The sequence below is a fragment of the Platalea leucorodia genome (genome assembly GCF_965183815.1).
Source record: "Platalea leucorodia genome assembly, chromosome: Z".
NCBI lineage: Eukaryota > Metazoa > Chordata > Aves > Pelecaniformes > Threskiornithidae > Platalea > Platalea leucorodia.
The window spans coordinates 88691703-88710672 of NC_138858.1; the positions used below are offsets into that span (position 1 = coordinate 88691703).

The 18970-nt window shown below is 70.0% G+C and overlaps 4 protein-coding genes across 13 annotated transcripts; 1 reads left to right on the forward strand and 3 right to left on the reverse strand.

Moving 5' to 3' along the window:
- Positions 1-451: 451 nt before the first annotated feature.
- LOC309602700 (metal transporter CNNM3-like) lies at positions 452-3061 on the forward strand. 5 transcript variants are annotated; one of them, XM_082336512.1, is made up of 6 exons: positions 452-1228; positions 1351-1520; positions 1760-1856; positions 2266-2383; positions 2520-2587; positions 2707-2953. In XM_082336512.1, exons 1-4 carry the CDS (start codon positions 964-966, stop codon positions 2340-2342), a joined length of 609 nt encoding a protein of 202 aa, XP_082192638.1. In that variant the 5' UTR covers positions 452-963; the 3' UTR covers positions 2343-2383; positions 2520-2587; positions 2707-2953. The 5 variants fall into 5 exon arrangements, with proteins under 5 accessions (XP_082192638.1, XP_082192637.1, XP_082192635.1 ...); XM_082336511.1 differs by lacking the exons at positions 1351-1520; positions 2707-2953 and adding an exon at positions 2984-3061 and having other exon boundaries at positions 1521-1856; XM_082336509.1 differs by lacking the exons at positions 1351-1520; positions 2707-2953 and adding an exon at positions 2974-3058 and having other exon boundaries at positions 1521-1856; positions 2517-2587.
- A 110-nt stretch (positions 3062-3171) lies between these two features.
- ANKRD39 (ankyrin repeat domain 39) lies at positions 3172-4817 on the reverse strand (the record flags this gene model as incomplete). 6 transcript variants are annotated; one of them, XM_082336507.1, is made up of 4 exons in its annotated part: positions 4158-4392; positions 3678-3781; positions 3389-3592; positions 3172-3309 (listed from the first exon to the last, which is right to left on the reverse strand). In XM_082336507.1, exons 1-4 carry the CDS (start codon positions 4255-4257, stop codon positions 3172-3174), a joined length of 546 nt encoding a protein of 181 aa, XP_082192633.1. In that variant the 5' UTR covers positions 4258-4392. The 6 variants fall into 6 exon arrangements, with proteins under 6 accessions (XP_082192633.1, XP_082192632.1, XP_082192629.1 ...); XM_082336506.1 differs by having other exon boundaries at positions 4143-4392; XM_082336503.1 differs by having other exon boundaries at positions 3389-3942; positions 4098-4817.
- A 167-nt stretch (positions 4818-4984) lies between these two features.
- LOC309602165 (semaphorin-4C-like) lies at positions 4985-10909 on the reverse strand. The gene is made up of 14 exons (XM_082335538.1): positions 10786-10909; positions 9361-9509; positions 9212-9274; positions 9019-9117; positions 8453-8549; positions 8248-8364; positions 8000-8151; positions 7723-7898; positions 7498-7642; positions 7194-7416; positions 6987-7102; positions 6747-6904; positions 6594-6664; positions 4985-6497 (listed from the first exon to the last, which is right to left on the reverse strand). Exons 1-14 carry the CDS (start codon positions 10895-10897, stop codon positions 5671-5673), a joined length of 2505 nt encoding a protein of 834 aa, XP_082191664.1. The 5' UTR covers positions 10898-10909; the 3' UTR covers positions 4985-5670.
- A 3527-nt stretch (positions 10910-14436) lies between these two features.
- On the reverse strand, positions 14437-18612 carry FAM178B (family with sequence similarity 178 member B; the record flags this gene model as incomplete). The annotated part of the gene is made up of 15 exons (XM_082336241.1): positions 14437-14577; positions 14662-14739; positions 14838-14939; positions 15035-15125; positions 15521-15618; positions 15724-15900; positions 16103-16190; positions 16270-16390; positions 16487-16556; positions 16631-16736; positions 16834-16983; positions 17070-17180; positions 17262-17323; positions 17442-17827; positions 18351-18612. The coding sequence occupies 15 exons, from the start codon at positions 18610-18612 to the stop codon at positions 14437-14439; spliced, it is 2043 nt and encodes a 680-aa protein (XP_082192367.1).
- Between the last annotated feature and the right edge of the window lie 358 nt (positions 18613-18970).

The following is an 18970-nucleotide window of genomic DNA, read 5'->3' on the forward strand; positions in this document are numbered from 1 at the left end:
GCGGGTTGGGTAATAAAAATCTGTATCTGTACGTCAGTCTCCTCCGTGCTTCGCGGCGGGGTCGGGGGAGCCGCGGAGGGCGGGTCCCGGTTACCGGCGGGGGGTGGGGGCTCCCGGGGCCGCCGCCGCCGCCATAGGACGCGGCCCCTTTAAATCCTTCCCCGGTGCTGTTTACAGAGCGGCGGTGAGGCACCGCCCCCGGAGGGGATGGAGGGCGGCGATTGGCTGCACTGCGTGAGGTGGGGCGGCCGGCGATTGGCCGCGAGGAGGAACGGCGGCGGGGCGGGGCGCGCGGCGGCCGGCGATTGGCTGCGAGGCGGGGGGAGGCCGCGGAGAGGCGGAGCGACGGAGGGCGAGGCGACCGCCGATTGGCTCCCTCGGAGGACGGTGGGCGGGGCGCGGCGGCGGGCCGGGCGCTGCGCTGGGCCTGGCGGCGGGAGCGGCCCGGGGCTCTCCCAGGGGCGGCGGCCCCGGCCCCGGCCGCCCCTCGCCTCTCCCCGGGGGCAGGCCCCGCCCTGGAGGTGCTGCGGCCGCTGGAGGGGCGTTTCCTACTGGAGGCCGGCGCCGCTCTGGACTTGGCCGCCATGGCCGCCATCCTGGGCGGCGGCTGGGTCCAAGCGCCCGTCTGCGGGCGCGAACGCTCCCACGCGGTAGAGGCGCTCCACCGCGGCCTGGCGTTGGGGGAGCCTGGGGGACCGCAGCCCCCTCACCCGCTTCGGCGGGCGCCCCGTCCGCTTCGTCTTCGACGACACCAAGCTCGGCGCCGTCCGCCAGGAGCTCAGGAGAGGTGAGCGCGGCCGGGGCCGCCGCCTCGCTCCTCCGCTGCCGCCTGCGGGGAAGCCCCAGCTGGCCGCCGTGCAGCAGGTGAACCAAGGCGAAGGACACCCCTCTACGAGGCGCTGGGGCTGGCGACGCTCGAGGACGTCATCGAGGTGATGGAGTTGGAGATCCTGGGTGCGTCGGATGAGCGCAGCCTGTGTCAGGCAACTGGGAAGGGGGTGTTGCAGCCCGTCACCCCCGAGCGTGTCACCCCCGAGCGTGTCACCCCCGAGCGTGTGCTCCTGCCCCTTTGACTCCCGCTGCAGGTGGGATCCGGATGCGCTGGCAACCGGGCCCCTGCGGCAGCACTGCAGGGAAGATTTCTCCCTGTTGAGGAGAGCCGACAGTGCCGCCACGGCGAAGGTCACTCTGCAGCTCCTGCCAACTGCGCAGCCCTTCCTGGCGCCAGGTGAGTGCGGGCAGGGGTGGGCTGCCTTCGCCCTGCCCGCCAGGCTGCTTGGAGGGTCCCTGGGCACGGCAATGGGGGGTTGCTTGGTGGCACGGGGCCGATGCTGGCCGCTCTCCCCACAGAGCTGGAGCTCTTCAGCCCCACCTGCGTCTCTGAGAAGGCTCTGCTGCACTTACTGAGCCGTCCTGGCATCGTTCAGGAGCTGAAGTTCAATGAGAACAACTGCTTCGCCCCGGAGCGCTCCCTGTACTGCCACCACCATCCCCTCAGCCACTTCATCCTCATCCCGCAGGTACAGCACTGCCGGCGCTGGCACAGCACCAGGTGCCACCAGATGCGCAGGGGCCCCAGCCGTGGCCGATCAGCCATGTGTGCGTCCCCTCCAGGGTCCTGCCGCGACGTCTGCGCAGCACTGGGTGCTCTCTTCCCGTGTCAGGGCGCACTGAGGGGCAGTGCCAGAGGCCCTCCTGTGCCGCACAGACGACAGGCAGCCCTCCCTTCTGCCTGCCCCAAGCTGCCCGCTCTCTGCAGAGCTGCGTGGAGACGGAGATCGGGAAGGAGGGACTGAAGTTCGAAAATGGAGCCTTCGCCTACTACGGCATCTCTGCACTGGCACCACTACCCGCAGGTGAGAGCAGCCGGCAGCGCTGGGCTCGCCCCTGGGGCAGCACCAGACCCGCTTGGACATTTTTTGGGGTGCAAAGGGAGATGCTCTTTGGGAGGTTCTGGTTCTCCGACACCATGTGCGGTGCACCCGCCCACCTGGTGCCGCAGCTGCCAGGATCGGCAGCCGGGCTGCGCCGACTGCACAAGCTGCTCCTCGTGCCGCCTCGACTACAGTGTGCGGGTGCTCCCCGACCTGCAGCTGGTCAAGGCAGGGGCTGGATCCGTCCCTCGGGGTCCTGTTGGGAGCTTGCCCCTGCCTCACCCGGCTTTTTGGCAAGGCCATGCGCTGTGCCGAGCTGCCCGCAGGTCTCCCACCATCCCCGGCACTGCTGCCAGACCATGGCTATGCTGCTGACCCGCTCTCCACCCAGGTGACGTGGCTGCAGGCCTCCAGGACCCCAAATCTGTCCGATTCGTCCAACAGCGTCGAACCAAAAATCATCCCTAGCAGCTGGACTGCGCTCCTGAGCCACCAGAACGCCGTGCCAGGTAGGGAGCCGGCACAGCAGCGGGATGGTGATGGCTGCTCCAGTAGCCGCACCCAACTGGGAACCGTGCCCCGGGCACGGCTGGGGGGTTCTGGGGTGCTGGTGGGGCGACCTCCATCTCCGGTTCTTCTCAGCAGAGAGCAGCTGAGGCCGGGCCACGGCGCCGGACTCAGGGTGTCCCCACGAGGCTCCTTCCTCCCCACACGTAAGTCGTGCGTCTCTCTCTCTCCTGTGTGTCTTGTCGTGTTTCCCCGGCTCGGAGGCTCTACCGCCACCCCAGCACAGGCGCCGTGAGCTCAGCGGCTGCTGTTTCCTTTGCCACAGGCGACGCCAAACCATCCCACGGGGAAGCGAAGAGCCAGGGCCAAAGCCCTTCCGCCTCCTCGGCGCTCTGGGCTGGGGGCCAGTGGCTGCGGCGCAAGCCTGGGGCTGGGAGCCCGGTTTGGGCTCCCCCGTCACGGCACGCTCCCCGCGGGGACGGGGTCCCCCGCCACACCCCCTGCCATGCTTCCTGGTTCAACAAAACACTATTTGCTCCATTTTTACTGTTTTGTTTTTTTTTTTTTTTTTTTTTTTTTTTTTTTTTTTGAGGAAATAAAAGCCAATGGAGGGGTTGGCAGCCGAAAAATGGCACGGTGACCCCCCCGCTGCTGCCAGGGCCCCACTCGGAGGCGACCCCCGGCCCACGCCGGCACCGGGCGCAGGGGACAGCGAGGCAGAGCCGGCGCCGAGTACCAGGGCCGTTGTTTGTCTGTCGGAGACGGGGCATGGCGGCACCGGGCGTCCCCCTCAGGTGTCCAGCAGGTCCTGCACCGCCGGGTCGGCCACGTCACGGGGCCGCCGGCCCTTGGCGTCGCGGAGGCTGGCCAGCGCCGGGCTGTGCTGCAGGAGCAGGGCGCAGAGCTCCCGGTGGCCTTGTTCAGCCGCCTGCGGGCGACACGTCGGTCATCGCCGGCACGGGCAACGCCGCGGCACAGCAGGGTGACGTCCCGGCCTCGCCACCCACCTTGTGCAGGCTGGTGCGGCCGTCCTCGTCGGCGGTGGCCGGGTCGGCGCCGTGGGCTAGCAGGAGCCGGGCGACGGCGAGGTGGCCGCAGTAGCTGGCGCGGTGCAGGGGGGTGGCACCGCCGGGCGTGCGGGCGTCGCAGCGGGCGCCCCGCTGCAGCAGCAGCCTGCAGACCCCCAGGTGCCCGTTGCGGCTGGCGTAGTGCTGGGGAGGGGGGACAGGCAGGGGTGTGGGCAGGGGTGCGGGCAGGGGCGTCCGTCCGTCCGTCCCCAGACCCCCCTCGCCGTACCAGCGCCGTGTACCCCGCCAGGTCGGGCTGGCTGGGCTCCCCGCGCCGCTCCAGCAGCTGCAGCACCCGGGGCTCGTCCCCGTCCCGCGCCGCCGACCAGATCCCTGCGGGCAGCGGGGGGCCCGCGTCAGGCGGGGACGGACCCCCACTCCCTGCCCGTACCCCGCCCCCCGCCCGGAGCGTCCCCGTGCCCTGCCCGTACCCTTCACCTCCCCTGGCCCTGCCTGTACCCCTGCGCTACCCGAGTTTCTGCCTGTACCCCTGCCTGTACCCCACCCCTTGCCCAGAGCATCCCCGTGCCCTGCCTGTACCCCTGCCTGTACCCCACCCCCTGCCCAGAGCGTCCCCGTGCCCTGCCTGTACCCCTGCCTGTACCCCTGCTCTACCCGTTTCTGCCTGTACCCCTGCCTGTACCCACACCGTACCCTACCCCGATCCCTGCCCTGCCTGCGCCCACCCCCGCACCGTGCCCCGCCCGACCCCGCTCGAAGTCCATCTCGGGCAGGGTCTGGTGCACGCTGGCCACCGCCACCCGCGACGGGCAGCAGGGACCGGGTGGCGAACGGCGACCCGCCGCCATCGCCCGGGCCGGGAAGAAGGGACGAGCCGGGCCGGGAAGGGCCGAAAGGAGCCGAGCGGGGCCGAAAGGAGCCGAGCGGGGCCGAAAGGAGCCGAGGGAAGTCGGGAAGGGCCGAAGGCAGCCGAGGGAAGTCGGGAAGGGCCGAAGGGGGCCGAGCGGGGCCGCTCCCCGGGGTTCTGGCGCATGCGCACCCCGCCGCCCCAGTGCCGAGCGGCGCCGGGGCCGCGCCCCCCCCCCCCCCCCCAGGGATGGGGCCCGGGGCTTCGCCCGCGCTTCCCACGGCCCGGGCAGCCCCTGGCCCCGCTCCCAGGCCCCACCACCGGGACCCCGGCTGCCGCTTCCGCCCCGCTTCCCGGCAGAGCCTCCCCGGGGCCCCGCGCCCCGCGCTGACCCCCGACATCCGGGGAGGGGGGGCGGCACGGGCGTGGGGCCAGGCCCCGGCAGCCTCGGGCCCGGGGGGGCTCGGCCGGGCCCCCCCGCCCTGGGAACGGCGCCGCGATGCCCTTTTATAGCCCCGAGCGCGGCCTTTTTCCATGAGCTCAGCGGCGGGGGGGCCGCACCCTGCCCCCACCGGACATGGCCCCAGCGGGCTTCGCTTTTAAAATATATATATATTTTTTTTTATTCCTTTTTATTATTAATATAAAAATACTCACGTATTTACAGCAAATAAATATATTTCGGTAACAAATAAATTACACTTGGGGAGGGGGGTGTTATACAAAAGGGGCCCAGGCGGGCAGCGTGCAGGGGGCAGGCGGGGGGGTATTTACAGCCGGGGCCGGGGGCTACGAGGCCCCCCGGGGCTCGGGGGGTCCCCGGGGGGGGCGAGGGGGGCGTTAGAAAACTTCTCGTGAAGAAAAACCCAATTGGTTCTGAAATCATCCCAAAAAAACCCATCCCGCGGCCGCCGCCTGGGGCAGGACACGGTGCCCCGGGGGGGGCTCGGCGGTCCCCAAGGCCGGTGGCGGTCCCCAGGGGCAGTCCCTTGCCCGGGGCGCGGTACCGAAGGCGGACGTGGCGACCAAGAGCGGCTCCGGTGCCCAAGACGGGCATCGGTGCCTCCAACGTGTGACACGGTGCCGGTGCCGTGGCCCCAAGGCGGGTGCCGGGGCAGCAGTCCCCAAAATGGGTACCAGTGCCGGGGTGGCAGCCCCATCCCCAAGGTGGGTGCCGGTGCCGAGCTGGCAGTCTCCAAGGTGGGTGCCGGTGCCGGTGTGGCAGTCCCCAAGATGGGCGCCGGCATCCCCGCAGTGTTTTCTGGTGCCTGCACTGCAGCCCCAAGTCGGGTGCCGGTGCCGAGGCGGTGGTCCCCACGGCGGGTGCCAGCACCGGGGTCCCCGCGGCGGGTGCCGGGCCGGGCCCTGAGGTAGGTACGGCTGCTCGGCGGCGGGGAGGCCGCCCGCCGTCGGCTCAGACCGAGGACTCCTCGGGGTTGGAGTCGGGCAGGGGCTGGCGCTGCTGCAGCTTGCGCCGCAGCTCCTCGGCCAGGTCAGCGCAGGGCGGCCGCTCTTCGGCGCCCAGCGCCAGGCGGATGTAGCCGTTGGAGGAGGAACCGCGCAGGGGACCCAGGTGGATGCGGGTGGGCGAGTGGAGGGGCTGCCCGGGGATGGCGTTGGGCGGCGAGGCGGCGCCGGGGGGGCCGCCGTTGCGGCAGGTGGCGTGACCGGGCACGATTTTGAGCGAGCCGTCCGAGTAGTAGTAGCTGGCCGGGTCCCAGAGCTTCTCGTCCGAGTCGGAAGCGGCGCTGGGCACGAAGCGGGGACTGGGGGGCTCCTTGGGCAGCTCGATGGGGTACACCAGGGTGCTCTCGATGGCTTTGGCGCCTTTGCCCAGCTCCTCCCGCAGCCGCCGCCAAAGGGAGAGCACCACCAGCACCAGCACCAGGCACAGGGCGCCCAGGCACACCGCCACCACCCACACCAGCCCCAGGCTCTCCAGTGGCGCCCGCGTCTCCAGCGGCACCCCGGGGCCGGCCAACACCGCCACCCGGTACACCTCGCCACCCAACCGGGCGCCCTGCTCCTCCGAGAAGCAGCGGTACATGCCGCTGTGCTGCGCCCCGGCTCCTGGCACCACCAGAGCCCGCAGACGAGTGTCGTGCAGCACCAGCGCCTGCTCGGCCGCCAGCGCCCGACCCTCGAAGGTCCACAGCGCCTGGGCCAGGTTGGAGCCCAAGCGGCACGTCAGCACCAGGTCGGTGCCCGCCACCACCGTCACATTTTTGGGGGTGATGGTCCCTGCGGGAAAGGGGCCGAGTCAGGAGGGGAGGCACAAAGGGGGGGGCCCTGTCCCCGCCTCTCCTGGCTCCACGCGGCGCTGGGGGGGGGTCTCACCTTGCTTGGCCACCTGCGGCAGGGTGCAGGCGCGGGTGTCGGAGCTCAGCACGTCCTGGACCAGCTGGGAGCTGCGGGAGGAGGCGGCGGAGGTGAGGAGGGGACCCCGTGCCACGGCGGGGTGTCCCTCCACTCTCCGGGGAACCCCCTTACCCATTGAGGCCGTCGGTGCGGACGCAGAGGCTGGCATTGTGGCTCCAGGCGCAGTAGGGATCCCGGGCGAGGACGCAGTCCATGCACGACTGGTAGCGGCCGCAGTCGGCCAGGGGCAACTGGGCCACCTGGAAACGGGACCCGGCGAAGAGCAGCTTCTGCGAGGGCAAGGAGAACGGGCAAGGTGACACGGCGAGGTGACGCCCCGGGCCCCAGCCCCTTCCCTGTGGCACCGCTCACCTTCCGACCGGCCAGGACCAGGCTCTCCACGGGTTGCGCCGGCTCGAAAACCTGCAGCTCCTCGACCAGATGGACGTGAGTGCCCAGGTTCAGCGCCTTGTGCACCCAGCCATCACCTGCGGGTCGCGGTGGGCGGTGAGGGACGTCCCCACGCCAGGAGCCCTCCACAGCCCCCTCCCCGGCTTCCCCCCCGAGCCCGGCGGGTACCTGTGCCGATGAAAAGCACCTCGTAGACGGCGCCATCCAGCCCGGGCACTCGGTCTACCACCAGCTGGGTGAAGTTGGCATCTTTCTTGAGCAGGAGCGGGCGCCCGTGGTGGGGCAGGATGGGCTCGTCCATCAGCGGGTGCTTCTTGGCAAAGTTGAGAGTGTTGTCGGGCAGCTCGAGGGAGCTGGCGAAGCCGTTCTGGCGGTGCCAGTCGGTGATGCACTGGGGAGGGAAGGCACTGTCAGGTGCGCGGCCGGATCCTGCACCCTCTTCTCCCCTCCTACGCCCAGTGCCGGCACTCACCGCGCCAGGACGGGGACTCGGCACCTCATCCGAGTACCGGCCCCACTTCTGCGCCTGCTCCCGGTATTCTTTGTAGGGCCCCTCAAACGCCTTCTTCACCTCCAGGATGTGGTACCGGCAAATAGCCGAGACATCCACGTCCCCCCTGCAAGGGACAGGGCAGGTTTTTAGGGGGAGCAACCGGTCACGGGGAACCCTGGGGCTGCCGCGTCCCTGCACGCTCACCAGCGGGCCTGGAAGACCCCAAAAAAGGCGGTGTCCTGCCAATCGGCCCCCGGCAGGGTGAAGACGGCCTGGAGGCGGTTGAAGTGGAGCTGCTGCTCGGGCGCCGAGCACACCAAGCGAGCCTTCAGGAAGGTCGTCCACTTCTTCTGCAGCGTGCGGGCACCGCCGACATCCCCCTGGGCACCCAGCCGGCATCAAGACAGGGCCACCGCACTCACCGGCGGAGCGAAGCCACGCCGGGACGGCGTCCCCGGCACGGGTTGTCCCCTCCCCATACCTTGCAGACCCGCGCCACGCGGGCCACGACCTGCTCCGCGTAGCAGTCGTACTCCACTGCTCGCTCGCTGAAGAAGAAGTAAACCTTGTCGTCATCCCCGGTGCTGCTGGCCGCGCTCTCCTGCACGTAAGCCGAAGCCACGAAGTGGGGCTCTGCGGAGGAGGGAGGGGGCGGAAAGGGGAGGGTAACGCCGTGCTGGCAGTGGGGGGGTGCCCGCGCCGTCCCCCCCTGCGTCCCTCTGACCCTACCATTCAGCCAGGAGGTGAGATACTCCGTCTTCATGGAGTAGTGGGGGCCCAGGTTGCGGAGGATGACGGGCTCTGTGCCCAGGAAGTTGTTGAAGGTGGCCGAGTATAGCTCCCCGTCTGCAAGGTGAGGGTTTAGGGAGGGGGATGGCGGGGGTGCAGCGGGTACCCCCCTCAACCCCAGCGGGTGCCCGGCGGTGCCACTTACCCACAATGAGGCCGGTGTGTCCCTTGGTGGGGTCATACGGACACTTTCCCTTGCCGTCCTCAAAAGCCACTTGGTCCAGGGTAAAGCCAGACAGTTCCTGCGGGGGACAGGAGTGGGTGGGGGTCCCGACCCTCTCCCCGGTTCACGTCCCCCCACACCCAGACCAGCCACGGGCACAGGGACACCCCTGGATGACCCTTCTGGGACAGGGACAGCCCTAAATGATGCTCCCAGGGACAGGGGACAACCCTCCTGGGCACAGGGACACCCCGCAATGACCCCCCTGGGCACAGGGGCACCCCTGGATGACCCTTCTGTGGACAGGGACACCCCTAACAACCCTCTGAGGGGACAGGGACACCCCCAGGCCACCCTCATGGGAACAAGGCCATCCCAAATGACCCTCCTGCGCACAGGGATGCCCCTGAATGACACCCCTAGGGACAGAGACATCCCCCTAAATGACGCTCCCAAGTCCGGGGGGGCTGCCCTGGACCTCGTCCCCAGAGGCAGGGGGGAACCGGGGGCTGACAGGCTTTGGGGGGCCCCCCGGGGGCCGCACTCACGATGTAGGTACACTTGGGCTGGAAGGCGTAGGTGCCGCAGGCGTAGAGGTGGGAGCTGTTGTAGCTCTGCAGAAAGCGCACGTAGTTGAAGCAGTCGGTCTGGGGGGGAAGAAGAGGCGGTTAAGGGGGTGGGGGGGCACACCGGGGTGCCCTGTAACCCCTCCGCTGCAGCCACGGCACCCGTGCCCCCCACCTGGTTGTTCTTGCCCTTCTGGATGCACTCAGCTTTCTTGTCCACAGGGGCTTCCCAGGAGATCTGGGGACAGAAAAAGCGTCAGCGGGCTGGAAACACACCCGCCCCCCCCAAATATCCCCCCGCTCTGGGGTCCCCTGGGACCTCACCGCCGCCTTGAGCTCCACGGTGCCGGTGGCCAGGGCGAAGACGGCCTCACGAGCGCCCACGTAGAGCAGCGCCTCGGCCTCGTCCAGCGTCAGCGTCAGGTAGTGCGAGACGCCCCCCTGCGAGAAGCGCTTGGCCACGTCCTTCAGCTCTGTGGGGTTTGCGGAGGGGGACGGGGGACACGGGGACATCAGAGCGAGGCCACCGCCGGCCCCGCGGTCCCCCCCTCCCCGGGTGGGCACGACTGGCACCCCCAGGGTACCCCCCACCACCACCACCGCCGCCGGAAGCCCCCCAGCCCCGGTGCCACACAAAGGGCTCTTTGTCACCGGAGCAGGCGCTGGCGGCGCCGGGCGAACACAGCGGCCTTTGGCGAGACCCTGCGCCCCCCCTGCCCGCCCCCGGGCCCTGCAGAAAGGCCCCATTGACAGGGGAGGCGCCAGGGCCCCCGGGCAGGAACGGGGACACGGGGCTGGCACAGCATGGGGACGGGACAGGACGGGGACGCGGGGCACCGGCAGAGCAAAGGGATGGGGGTCTTGGGCATGGGCACGGCACAGGGACAGGGGGCACGGCACGGGTTGGTGGCACAGCAAAGGGATGGGGGTCTCGGGCGCAGGCATGGCACAAGGACAAGGCATGGGGATGGGACAGGGACGCGGGACGCCAGCAGAGCAAAGGGGTGGGGGTCTTGGCTGTGGGACAGCACAGGGACAGGGGGCACGGCACGGGGATGGTGGCACGGCAAAGGGATGGGGGTCTCGGGCGTGGGCATGGCACAGGGGACACGGCATGGGGACGCTGGCACAGTGGAGGGACAGAGGACATGGGGCAATGCCAGCACACAGGGGAATGGGGCAAGGGATGAGGACACAGGGCACGGCAAAGGGACAGGGACACCGGTGCTGGCATGGCACAGGGATAGGGACAGAGTGCGCAGCACAGATGGGGACACAGGGTGCTGGCACGGCAAAAGGATGGCATCTCGGGGTGCTGGCATGGCAGAGGGGTGGGGACAGGGGACACGGCAGAGGGATGGGGACGGGGGCGATGGCAGGGCACGGGGACAGGGGACACAGCAGAGGGATGGGGACAGGGGGCAACGGCAGGGCACGGGGACAGGGGACACAGCAGGGCACGGGGACAGGGGACACGGTACAGGGATGCAGGGCAGCACCGCTGCGTGTGTGTCCCCCCGCTCCTGCAGACCCGCGGTTTTGGGGCCACCGACGCAGGGGGGGTCCCCACAGTGCTGACAAGTTGGCGGGGGACAGAAGCTGCCCGAGGTGGGGACAACTACAGCCACTGTGTCACCCTGGTGTCAGCAAGGGATGGGATCAATGGGCCCACCCTGCCGTGCCTCAGTTTCCCCAACCTGCTCCCCTCTCCCTGGCCCCCCCCGGGCGGGGGATGGACACAGTACTCACCCGCGTAGGGGACGGTTTTTCGGGGCACGGCGCTCCACAGGGACCCCGGGGTGGTGGCAGCGGTGGCGAGGGCCAGCAGCGAGGCGAGGGCCAGCAGCCGGCGGGGGGCCATGGCGCCGGGGAAGGGGGGGGACACAGGGCCTGGAGGGGCGGGGGGGGGGACAGACACGCCCGGCCCCCGTTAGGGTTACGGGGCATCGACACCGACAGAGCCGGCGTCACGCGGGCGGCGCGGGGACAAGGCGGGTATTGAGGGCCGCGCGTCACGAGGCCAGGGGCACCCCACGCAGCGGCGGGGGGGGACACACACACGCGGGTCCCCCAACTTGCTGCCCCCCCCGCCATGGTCCCTCCTCCTCCGTGACTCACGGAAGGGGGGACACGGAGAAGGAAATGGGCCCTTCCGCTTCCCACCCCACCCGGGCGGCCCCACCTCACCCGCGTCCTGCCCCGGGACCCCCCGGCACTGCCCGGTGTCCGGGGGTGCCCCGCGCTGTGTCATCCCCCCCAGGCTGGGCAGGATGCGGCCGGGCGAGCGGGCGGCCGGGAATTGTTCTGCCCTGCCCGGCGGGAAGCAGGAAGCCGGGGGGGGTCCGGGGGGGCCCCGCGCCGGCTGGGGAAGGATTTCCGGGAGGGTGGGGGGCCGGGAACGGGCCCCCCGCCGCCGTGGGAATGGGGGACGCCCCGGCCGGGGTGCCCGCGGCGGCGGGGGGCCGCAGGCAGGGGGCTGCCGGTGCCGCGGGCATGGGCGGGGTGGCACAGGCACAGTCAGGGTGCCACGGTCACGCCAGAGTGCCACAGGCACAGCTGGGGTGCTACAGGCACAGCCAGGGTGTCACGGTCACGGCCAGGGTGCCACGGGCACAGCCAGGGTGTCACGGGCACAGCTGGGGTGCTACAGGCACAGCCAGGGTGTCACGGTCACACCAGGGTGCCATGGGCACAGCTGGGGTGCTACAGGCATGCCCAGGGTGCCATGGGAACAGCCAGGGTGCCATGGGCATGGCCATGGTGCCATGGGCACAGCTGGGACACCACAGTCATGGCCAGGGTGCCATGAGCACGCTCAGGGTGCCACGGGCACGGCCCTGGGGACAAAAGCACAGCCAGGTTCCACAGGCCATGGCCAGAGCGTCACAGGCACGGCCGCGGTGCCAGGGTCACGGCCAGGGTGCTGTGGGCACGGCTGGGGTGCCACTGGCACAGCAGGGGTGCTACAGGCATGGTGGGGGTGTCATGGGCACGGTCAAGGTGCCATGGTCATGGTGAGGGTGCCACAGGCACGGTTGTGGTGCCACGGTCATGGCCAGGGTGCCGTGGGCACGGCTGGGGTGCCATAGGCATGGCGGGGGTGTCCTGGGCACGGTCAGGTTGCCACAGGCAAAGCTGGGGTGCTACAGGCATGGCCGGGGTGCCACGGGCACAGCCAGGGTGCCATGATCATGGCCAGAGTGTCACGGGCATGGCTAGTGTGCCACGGGCACAGCTGGGGTGCCATGGGACAGTCAGGGTGCCACGGGCATGGCCCTGGGGACAAAAGCACGGCCAGGGTGCCAGAGGCCACGGCCAGAGTGTCGCGGGCACGGCCGGGGTGTCACGGGCACGGCCGGGGTGCTGTGGCCACGGCCAGGGTGCCGCTGGCCATGGCCGGCTGCCACGGGCAGGACGGGGTCCCCAGGGTGCCCCGTTTTGGTGCTGGTGGCCTGGGGGTCCCGTGGGGTGGCCGGGGGGGGTGGGGGGGCCCCGGCGCCACGCAGCCCCTCGGGACGAGCCCACCCGGCCCCCGCGGGTGGGAGCACCTCCCCGCCGCTGCCCCGCGCGGGGGGGCCGGCACCGGCGGTACCGGCTGCCCGTACCGACGCGGGGGGGGGGGGGGGGGAGCCCGGCGCACCGACGGATCGGGGCGCGGGGGGGTTCCCGTTACCGGAGGGGGGTCCGGCCCCCGCAGCAGCGGAGCCGGTGGAGGGCGGGGGGGAGGGGGGAGGCGACGCCGCCGGGGGCGCGGGTCCCGACGGCCGGTACCGGGAGGAACAAAGCGCCTCCCCCTCCTCCCCCCGCCCCCGCGGCTCCGCCACAACAATACCGGGGCGGGGCGGGGGGGCCGGGGCGGGCCCGGCGGGGCGGGGGCGGGGGGGCCGCACTCACCTCGGGGCGCGGCGGCGGCGGCGGCGGGGGGGGGCCGGGGCCGGGGCGGCGGGAGGCGGCGGGAGGCGGCGGCGGCGGCGGCGCGGGGCGGCGGTGGGAGCGCGCCGCGCGGCTCCGCTCGGCCCCGCCCCGGCCCTGACGTCACGGCCGCCCCGCCGAGACCGGGCTGGGATCGGATCCGATCGGGTCGGGTCGGGTCGGGTCGGCTTAACCCGGCTCGGCTCAGCTCGGCACGGTCCGGCCCCGCTCAACCAGGCTTGGCTCAGCCGCGTTCAGCTCAGCCCAGCTTGGCTCAACCAGGCTTGGCTCAACCTGGTTTGGCTCAACCAGGCTTGGCTCAATGGGGTTCGGCTCAGCCCAGCTTGGCTCAACCTGGTTCAGCTCAGCCCAGCTTAGCTCAGTCTGGTTTGGCTCAGCCCAGCTCAGCCCAGTTCGGCTCAGCCAAGCTTGGCTCAACCAGGCTTGGCTCAACCTGGTTTGGCTCAGCCCAGCTTCGCTCAATCTGGTTTGGCTCAGCCCATCTCAGCCCAGTTCGGCTCAGCCCAACTTGGCTCAACCAGGCTTGGCTCAACCTGGTTTGGCTCAACCAGGCTTGGCTCAACCTGGTTCAGCTCAGCCCTGCTTGGCTCAATCTGGTTTGGCTCAGCCCATCTCAACCCAGTTCGGTTCAGACAAGCTTGGCTCAAGCTGGTTTGGCTCAACCAAGCTTGGCTCAACCAAGCTTGGCTCAGCCCATCTCAACCTGGTTCGGCTCAGCCCAACTTGGCTCAACCAGGCTTGGCTCAACATGGTTCAGCTCAACCTGGCTTGGCTCAACCTGGTTCAGCTCAGCCCAGCTTCGCACAATTTGGTTTGGCTCAGCCCATCTCAACCCAGTTCAGTTCAACCTAACTAGGTTCAACCAGGCTTGGCTCAACCTGGTTTGGCTCAGCCCAGCTTCGCTCAACCTGGTTTGGCTTAGCCCAGTTCAGCTCAGCCCATCTCAACCCCGTTCAAGCTCTGCCCAGCTTGGCTGAACCAGGCTTGGCTCAACCTGGTTTGGCTCAGCCCAGCTTAGCTCAATCTGGTTTGGCTCAACCTGGTTTGGCTCAGCCCAGCTCAGCCCAGTTTGGCTCAGCCCATCTCAACCTGCTTCAGCTCAGCCCATCTCAGCCTGGTTCGGCTCAGCCCAGCTGGGCTCAGCCAGGCTTGGCACAGCCCAGTTCGGCTCAGCTCAGCCCAATTTGGCCCAGCCCAATTCAGCGCAGCTTGGCCATGCTCAACTCAATTCAGCCCAGCCCAACCCCATTCAACCCAGCTCACCTTGGCTTGGCTCAACCCATCCCAGCTTGGCCCAGCCCAGCCTGGGCTCAGCTTAGCCTGTGCTCAGCCTACAGGGGTCAGGAACCCTGGCACCCTTTTGGGGTGCCAATGGCCACCAACGCTGGCCACCCCAACACACCCGCAGGCGCAGGAGGAGCTAGGGGTGTTTATTGGGTAGGGGGGTGGGGACGGGGGGACCCCGCCCTACACCAGCATCTCCTGCCACTTGACGTAGAGGAGGGTGGCCAGGCCCTTCAGCTGGGCGCGGAAGAGGACCCCGGTGCCCTCGCGCAGCCCCCTCCCGAAATGCCGGTCCAGCTGGGTGCAGAGCTGCTCCAGGTGGCCCTGTGGGGACAGGCGGGGGGGGGTCAGGGACACGGTGGACCCCCCCTGGACTCCCCAGGGTACCCCCCAGGGCCCGGTGCTCACCCGCTGCTCCACCGGCGGATGCTCGGTGCCCACCACATTGCTGGCGAGGAGGAGGAGGCTGTAGCTCAGGTAGCAAGCCTGTGGGCGGGAGCCGGCACGGGGGCTCACCAAAAGGGGTGCGGAGCACATTGGGGGGTGCCCCACGGCACCCATTTCCCGGCGAGGGGAGCACCCACCTCCTGGTCAGCGTCCTGCGGCTCCTCCAGGCCCCCGGCGAGCACCAGGCGTCGCAGGGAGTCCGGCTGCGCCAGCACCAGGAGCCGGCCCAGCACCTGCAGCTGCGGGGAGAGTGGGTGTCAGGGTGCCCGCACCCCGTGCTGGACCCCGCGGTGGGTGCCGGAGACCCAGCGCGGTCCCACCTCAGTGCACCCACCTCCACGTGCGCCCCGGCGGGTGGCACAGTGCCCAGCGGCTCCCCCAGCAGCCGGGCCATGGCATGAAGGCTCAGGTGCCGGCGAAGCTCCCTGGGGAGAGGGGGAAGAGCGTGAAGGAGGGTCCGGTGTGTCCCCACGTGTCCATTCCCACCTCTGTGCCCATCACCGCCATCCCCCAGTGCCAGGCTGGGACATCTGCGCAGTGCTGGCGTGGCCCCTGTGCCCTCCGGATGCCCGTGGCAAGGGGCGGCGGTGCCAGCAGCCGGATCCTGCCTGCTTTGTGCCTGCACAACCGGCTGGAATAAAGGAATTAGAAGCAGACACATCCCAGCCTGCCCAGCTCTGGCACGGCGCCGCGGGGCTGTGCCAGCTCCCACTGGGCTCCCTCTCACCAATCCACGGGGCCATGGGTGGCACAGGACGCCTGGCAGGCCATTGCTGCCAGCTCTGCCTGGCATCCTGCCCGGCTGCAGGCTGGGACGTACCTGCCCCTGCTCGTGAGGTCTGGCAGCAGCTGCACGAGGGCAACCAGGTTATGGTGGTGCCGAGAAAGCTGGCAGAGGGACAGGCAGAGGGCAGGCAGCTGGGGAGAGAGGGAGGCACTGAGGCGCGGGCAGGGTGGGCAGAGCCCTCGGGGAGGGGTGTGGAGGGTGGGCACGGGGTGAGGGGATCCCCCTGCCCTGGGTACCTGCTCCTGCCAGTCCCGGATGCCCTCCAGCAGGCAGTGCAGGAGGTGCTGCAGCTCGGGCAGGGGCTGGCAGCGCAGCGCCCGGTCGAGGCCAAGGAAGGAGAGGAGGCTGACGAGTGCCAGGCGGGCACCGTCGGCGTAGCGGCACGGCTGGGTGACCACGCACAGCGCCAGGAACTGGAAGGGAAGGCGGTGTGTCACTGAGGAGCCCCTGAAAACCGTTGTGGCAACATCCCTGCTGGGGCAGAAACAGCCTGGCACAGCCGGTGGCAGCCCTAGCAGGCACTCCTCCAGGAGCTGGCATCAGCACCACCCTCCCAATTAGCAGGGCAGAGATAATGAAGGCGCAGCATCCCCGGCGCGGGCAGCGGGCTCCCACCTTGCAGATGTCACTGAGCTGTGTCACCAGGGCCAACGTGCTGGTGGCATCGGGGCTCGCCTGCCTTGGGGAGCAGGTCGGATCCAGGCTCCTGGAGGGAGCAGAAGGAGTTGGCAGGGGTCTGGCAGGGTGGGCAGCACCCTCCTGCCCGCCGCGCCAGGGCTCACCTCCTGTCCGCGGGGCACAGCTCGGGGGGCAGCAGGCGCCAGTGGCGCAGGGGGCTCAGGTCAGCGCCGAGGTGGACGAAAGCCTGGCTGATCTCCTGCACGGTGGGGCACCAGGGCTCGCCTGCCGGTGAGGGGACGGTGAGGGTGGGCAGGGGCTGTGCCGGCGGGGTTTGGGGGGCACCCCGGCCAGGCAGCCCTGTGCCTGCCCTGCGCTCACCCCCGGTGCTCAGCCAGATCTCCCACAGTGCCTGGGATGCGTTGGTCGTGTCCGGGCAAAGGGTCATCAGCTGCCAAAACAAAGAGGGGGTGACCAGGGTGGCGCCACAAGAAGAGGGGGCACCCTCCTGCGACGGTGGCTTACCTGGAAAAGCCAGCGCAGGACGGGCAGCGGGCAGGTGGGCACGCAGCGGTAGAGCAGGCTGAGGCCCCCATCGCGGACGAAAGCTGCCTGGCAGGCAGGCGAGTCACTGGGGCAGAGATGGGGGATGAACAGGGCCCTGCCTGCACCCCCTGTCTCCCCCCATCACCCCAATACGTCCTGCCTGCCCCGTGCCTGGCGCTCACCACAGGAAGAATCCCTCCAATGCGCTCTGAGGCTCCAGCCCGTGGGTGTCCAGGGTGGGCACTGGTGCCAGGCGGGCGCAGAAGATGGGCTCCCCGGGGTGGACGGTGGGGATGAAGTTGGCTTTCACGGCCAAGCGGGCCAGGAGATCCCTGCGAGCGGGCGGGCAGTGTCAGGCAGGGAGCAGGCACCGCACAGACCCCCTAACCCTGCGCCCAGGCACGGCTGGCAGGGGTACCTGTGCTCCTCAGGCATCTCGGCGTCCTCGTCCGGGGACTCCCAGGGACTGGCGTCATCCATGTGCACCCGCACCAGGCCAGCCTGCAGCGTGGCTGCCTGGCCCTGCTCCCTGGCACAGGGGGTTAGGGCAGGGCGAGGGCACCCCGGGATGCCCAGCACAGCCCCCGTGCCCACGGGGTGCCAGTCTTACCTCTTCTCCCGGACCAGTGAATCCAGGCTGTTGGCAAGCGGATCTGGCCGTGGGCACGTAACCTGGGCAACAGAGCAAGGGAACGGCTACACTTCAGTGGGTACCACAACACCCAGTGGGCGCCAGGACAACCCCAGGGACCCCTGATGCCGAGGCACCCACCCTCGGGCAGGGACCTACCTGCTGGTGGTCTGCAGGGCTCGGGGGCTCGTCCCCCGCCAGCAGCATGTCCTTCAGCGGGATCAGGTCATCGTCCTCACTGTCTGTGGGGGACACCCGCCCCCTCTCCATGCCCGGCGGGTGCCCCCCAAAGCTCCTGCCTGCCTGCTGCGGCACCGTCCCGGCTGCAGTGCACTGCCCACGGTTGGCCTCACCCCCCAGGGACCCTGCAGGCTCCTCCGGCAGCAGCAGGATATGCCTGGAACTGTCCAGTGCCACCTGGCACGGTGGGGAGCCCCGGCTGGCTGCATCTCGCTGGTTGGCATGGGGCTGAGTGGAGCCAGGAGGCTGTGGCCCTCTGCTCACCCGTTTCCTGGTGCCAGGGGACTCCTTGGGGCGCCGGGGGGCTGTGGGGACAGCACAGGGATCACCACAGAGCCCCTTGGGGCACAGGGAGGGTTGTGGGGACAACGCAGGGGTGACTAGGCGCCCCCCTTGGTGGCATGGGGCCTGTGGGGACAACGCAGGCGTGACCAGGGGCCCCCCTGGGGCATGGGGAGGGCTGTGGGGATAATGTGGGGATGACTGGGGTCCCACATAGGGCACAGGGAGGGCTGTGGGAACAATGTGGGGGTGACTGCGGACCCCCCTGGGGTACAGAGAGGGCTGTGGGGACAGCGCAGGGGTCACCACAGACCCACTTGTGGCACAGGGATGACTGTGAGGACAATGTGGGGGTGACTGGGGCCACCCTTAGACCATGGGGAGGGCCGTGGGGACAACGCAGGTGTGACCAGGGTCCCACTTGGGGCACAGGGAGGGCTGTGGGGACAACATGGGGGTGACTGGGGTCCCCCTTGGGGCACCATAGGGCCAACAGGAAGGTCACAGGTCCTCTCACACCTGTCCCCAGGGCAGTGCTGTGCTCACCTCGCACCCTGCCAGCGCCTCGTGGGCGCTGGGAGGCCCGGGGAGGGCTGTCGGCAGGCGGCAGTACAGGGGGCCAGGGCTCCAACAGGCCGGGAGGCGGTGGGGCGACAGGGCGGCCCACCCGGAGGTGCTTGAGGGCGCGGAGCTGCTGGTAGCGCTGGAGGCCGGCCTGGAAACCATAGCTGAAGAGCCCCGAGCGGGGTACGCGGGCAGAGGAGAGGGGGATCTGGTACCAGCGCAGCCCCTCGGGGTGGGGAGCCATGGTGGGGCCCGGGCCGGGCCCCTCAGGGGAGACCGCAAAATGGCGGCCAAGGCCTGGCCATGGGGACGGGGGCGGGGCTGTGAGAAAGAGGCGGGGCTTACGCTGGGGTGAGCCAATAGGAGGCAGGCGGGCCGGGAGGTGACCCCTCCTACCCGCGGCGCCCCGGCGCTTTCAAAGCCTCAACCGTCAACGGCTCAACTGCCCGCCGCGGCCAATCGCAGCGCGCGGGGGCGGTGCGGCCGAGCCAATCACGGCCAGCCCTTGGCATCGGGGGCGGGGAGCTGCTGAGCGACGCACTGCCAGCCAATCAGAGCGGGAAGCCGGCTGTGCGTCACCGGGCGCAGCGGTGCATGCTGGG

Coding starts and splice junctions, on each gene's coding strand:
- LOC309602165 (XM_082335538.1), bottom strand. CDS start 10,897: ATGGCCCCCCGCCGGCTGCTGGCCCTCGCCTCGCTGCTGGCCCTCGCC. Junction 8,152..8,247: donor TCTCACCTCCTGGCTGAATG/GTAGGGTCAGAG, acceptor CCTCCTCCGCAG/AGCCCCACTTCGTGGCTTCG. Junction 6,665..6,746: donor CGCACCGACGGCCTCAATGG/GTAAGGGGGTTC, acceptor CTCCTCCCGCAG/CTCCCAGCTGGTCCAGGACG.
- LOC309602700 (XM_082336511.1), top strand. CDS start 964: ATGAGCGCAGCCTGTGTCAGGCAACTGGGAAGGGGGTGTTGCAGCCCG. Junction 1,229..1,520: donor GCAGCCCTTCCTGGCGCCAG/GTGAGTGCGGGC, acceptor CTCATCCCGCAG/GTACAGCACTGCCGGCGCTG. Junction 1,857..2,265: donor ACTGGCACCACTACCCGCAG/GTGAGAGCAGCC, acceptor CTCTCCACCCAG/GTGACGTGGCTGCAGGCCTC.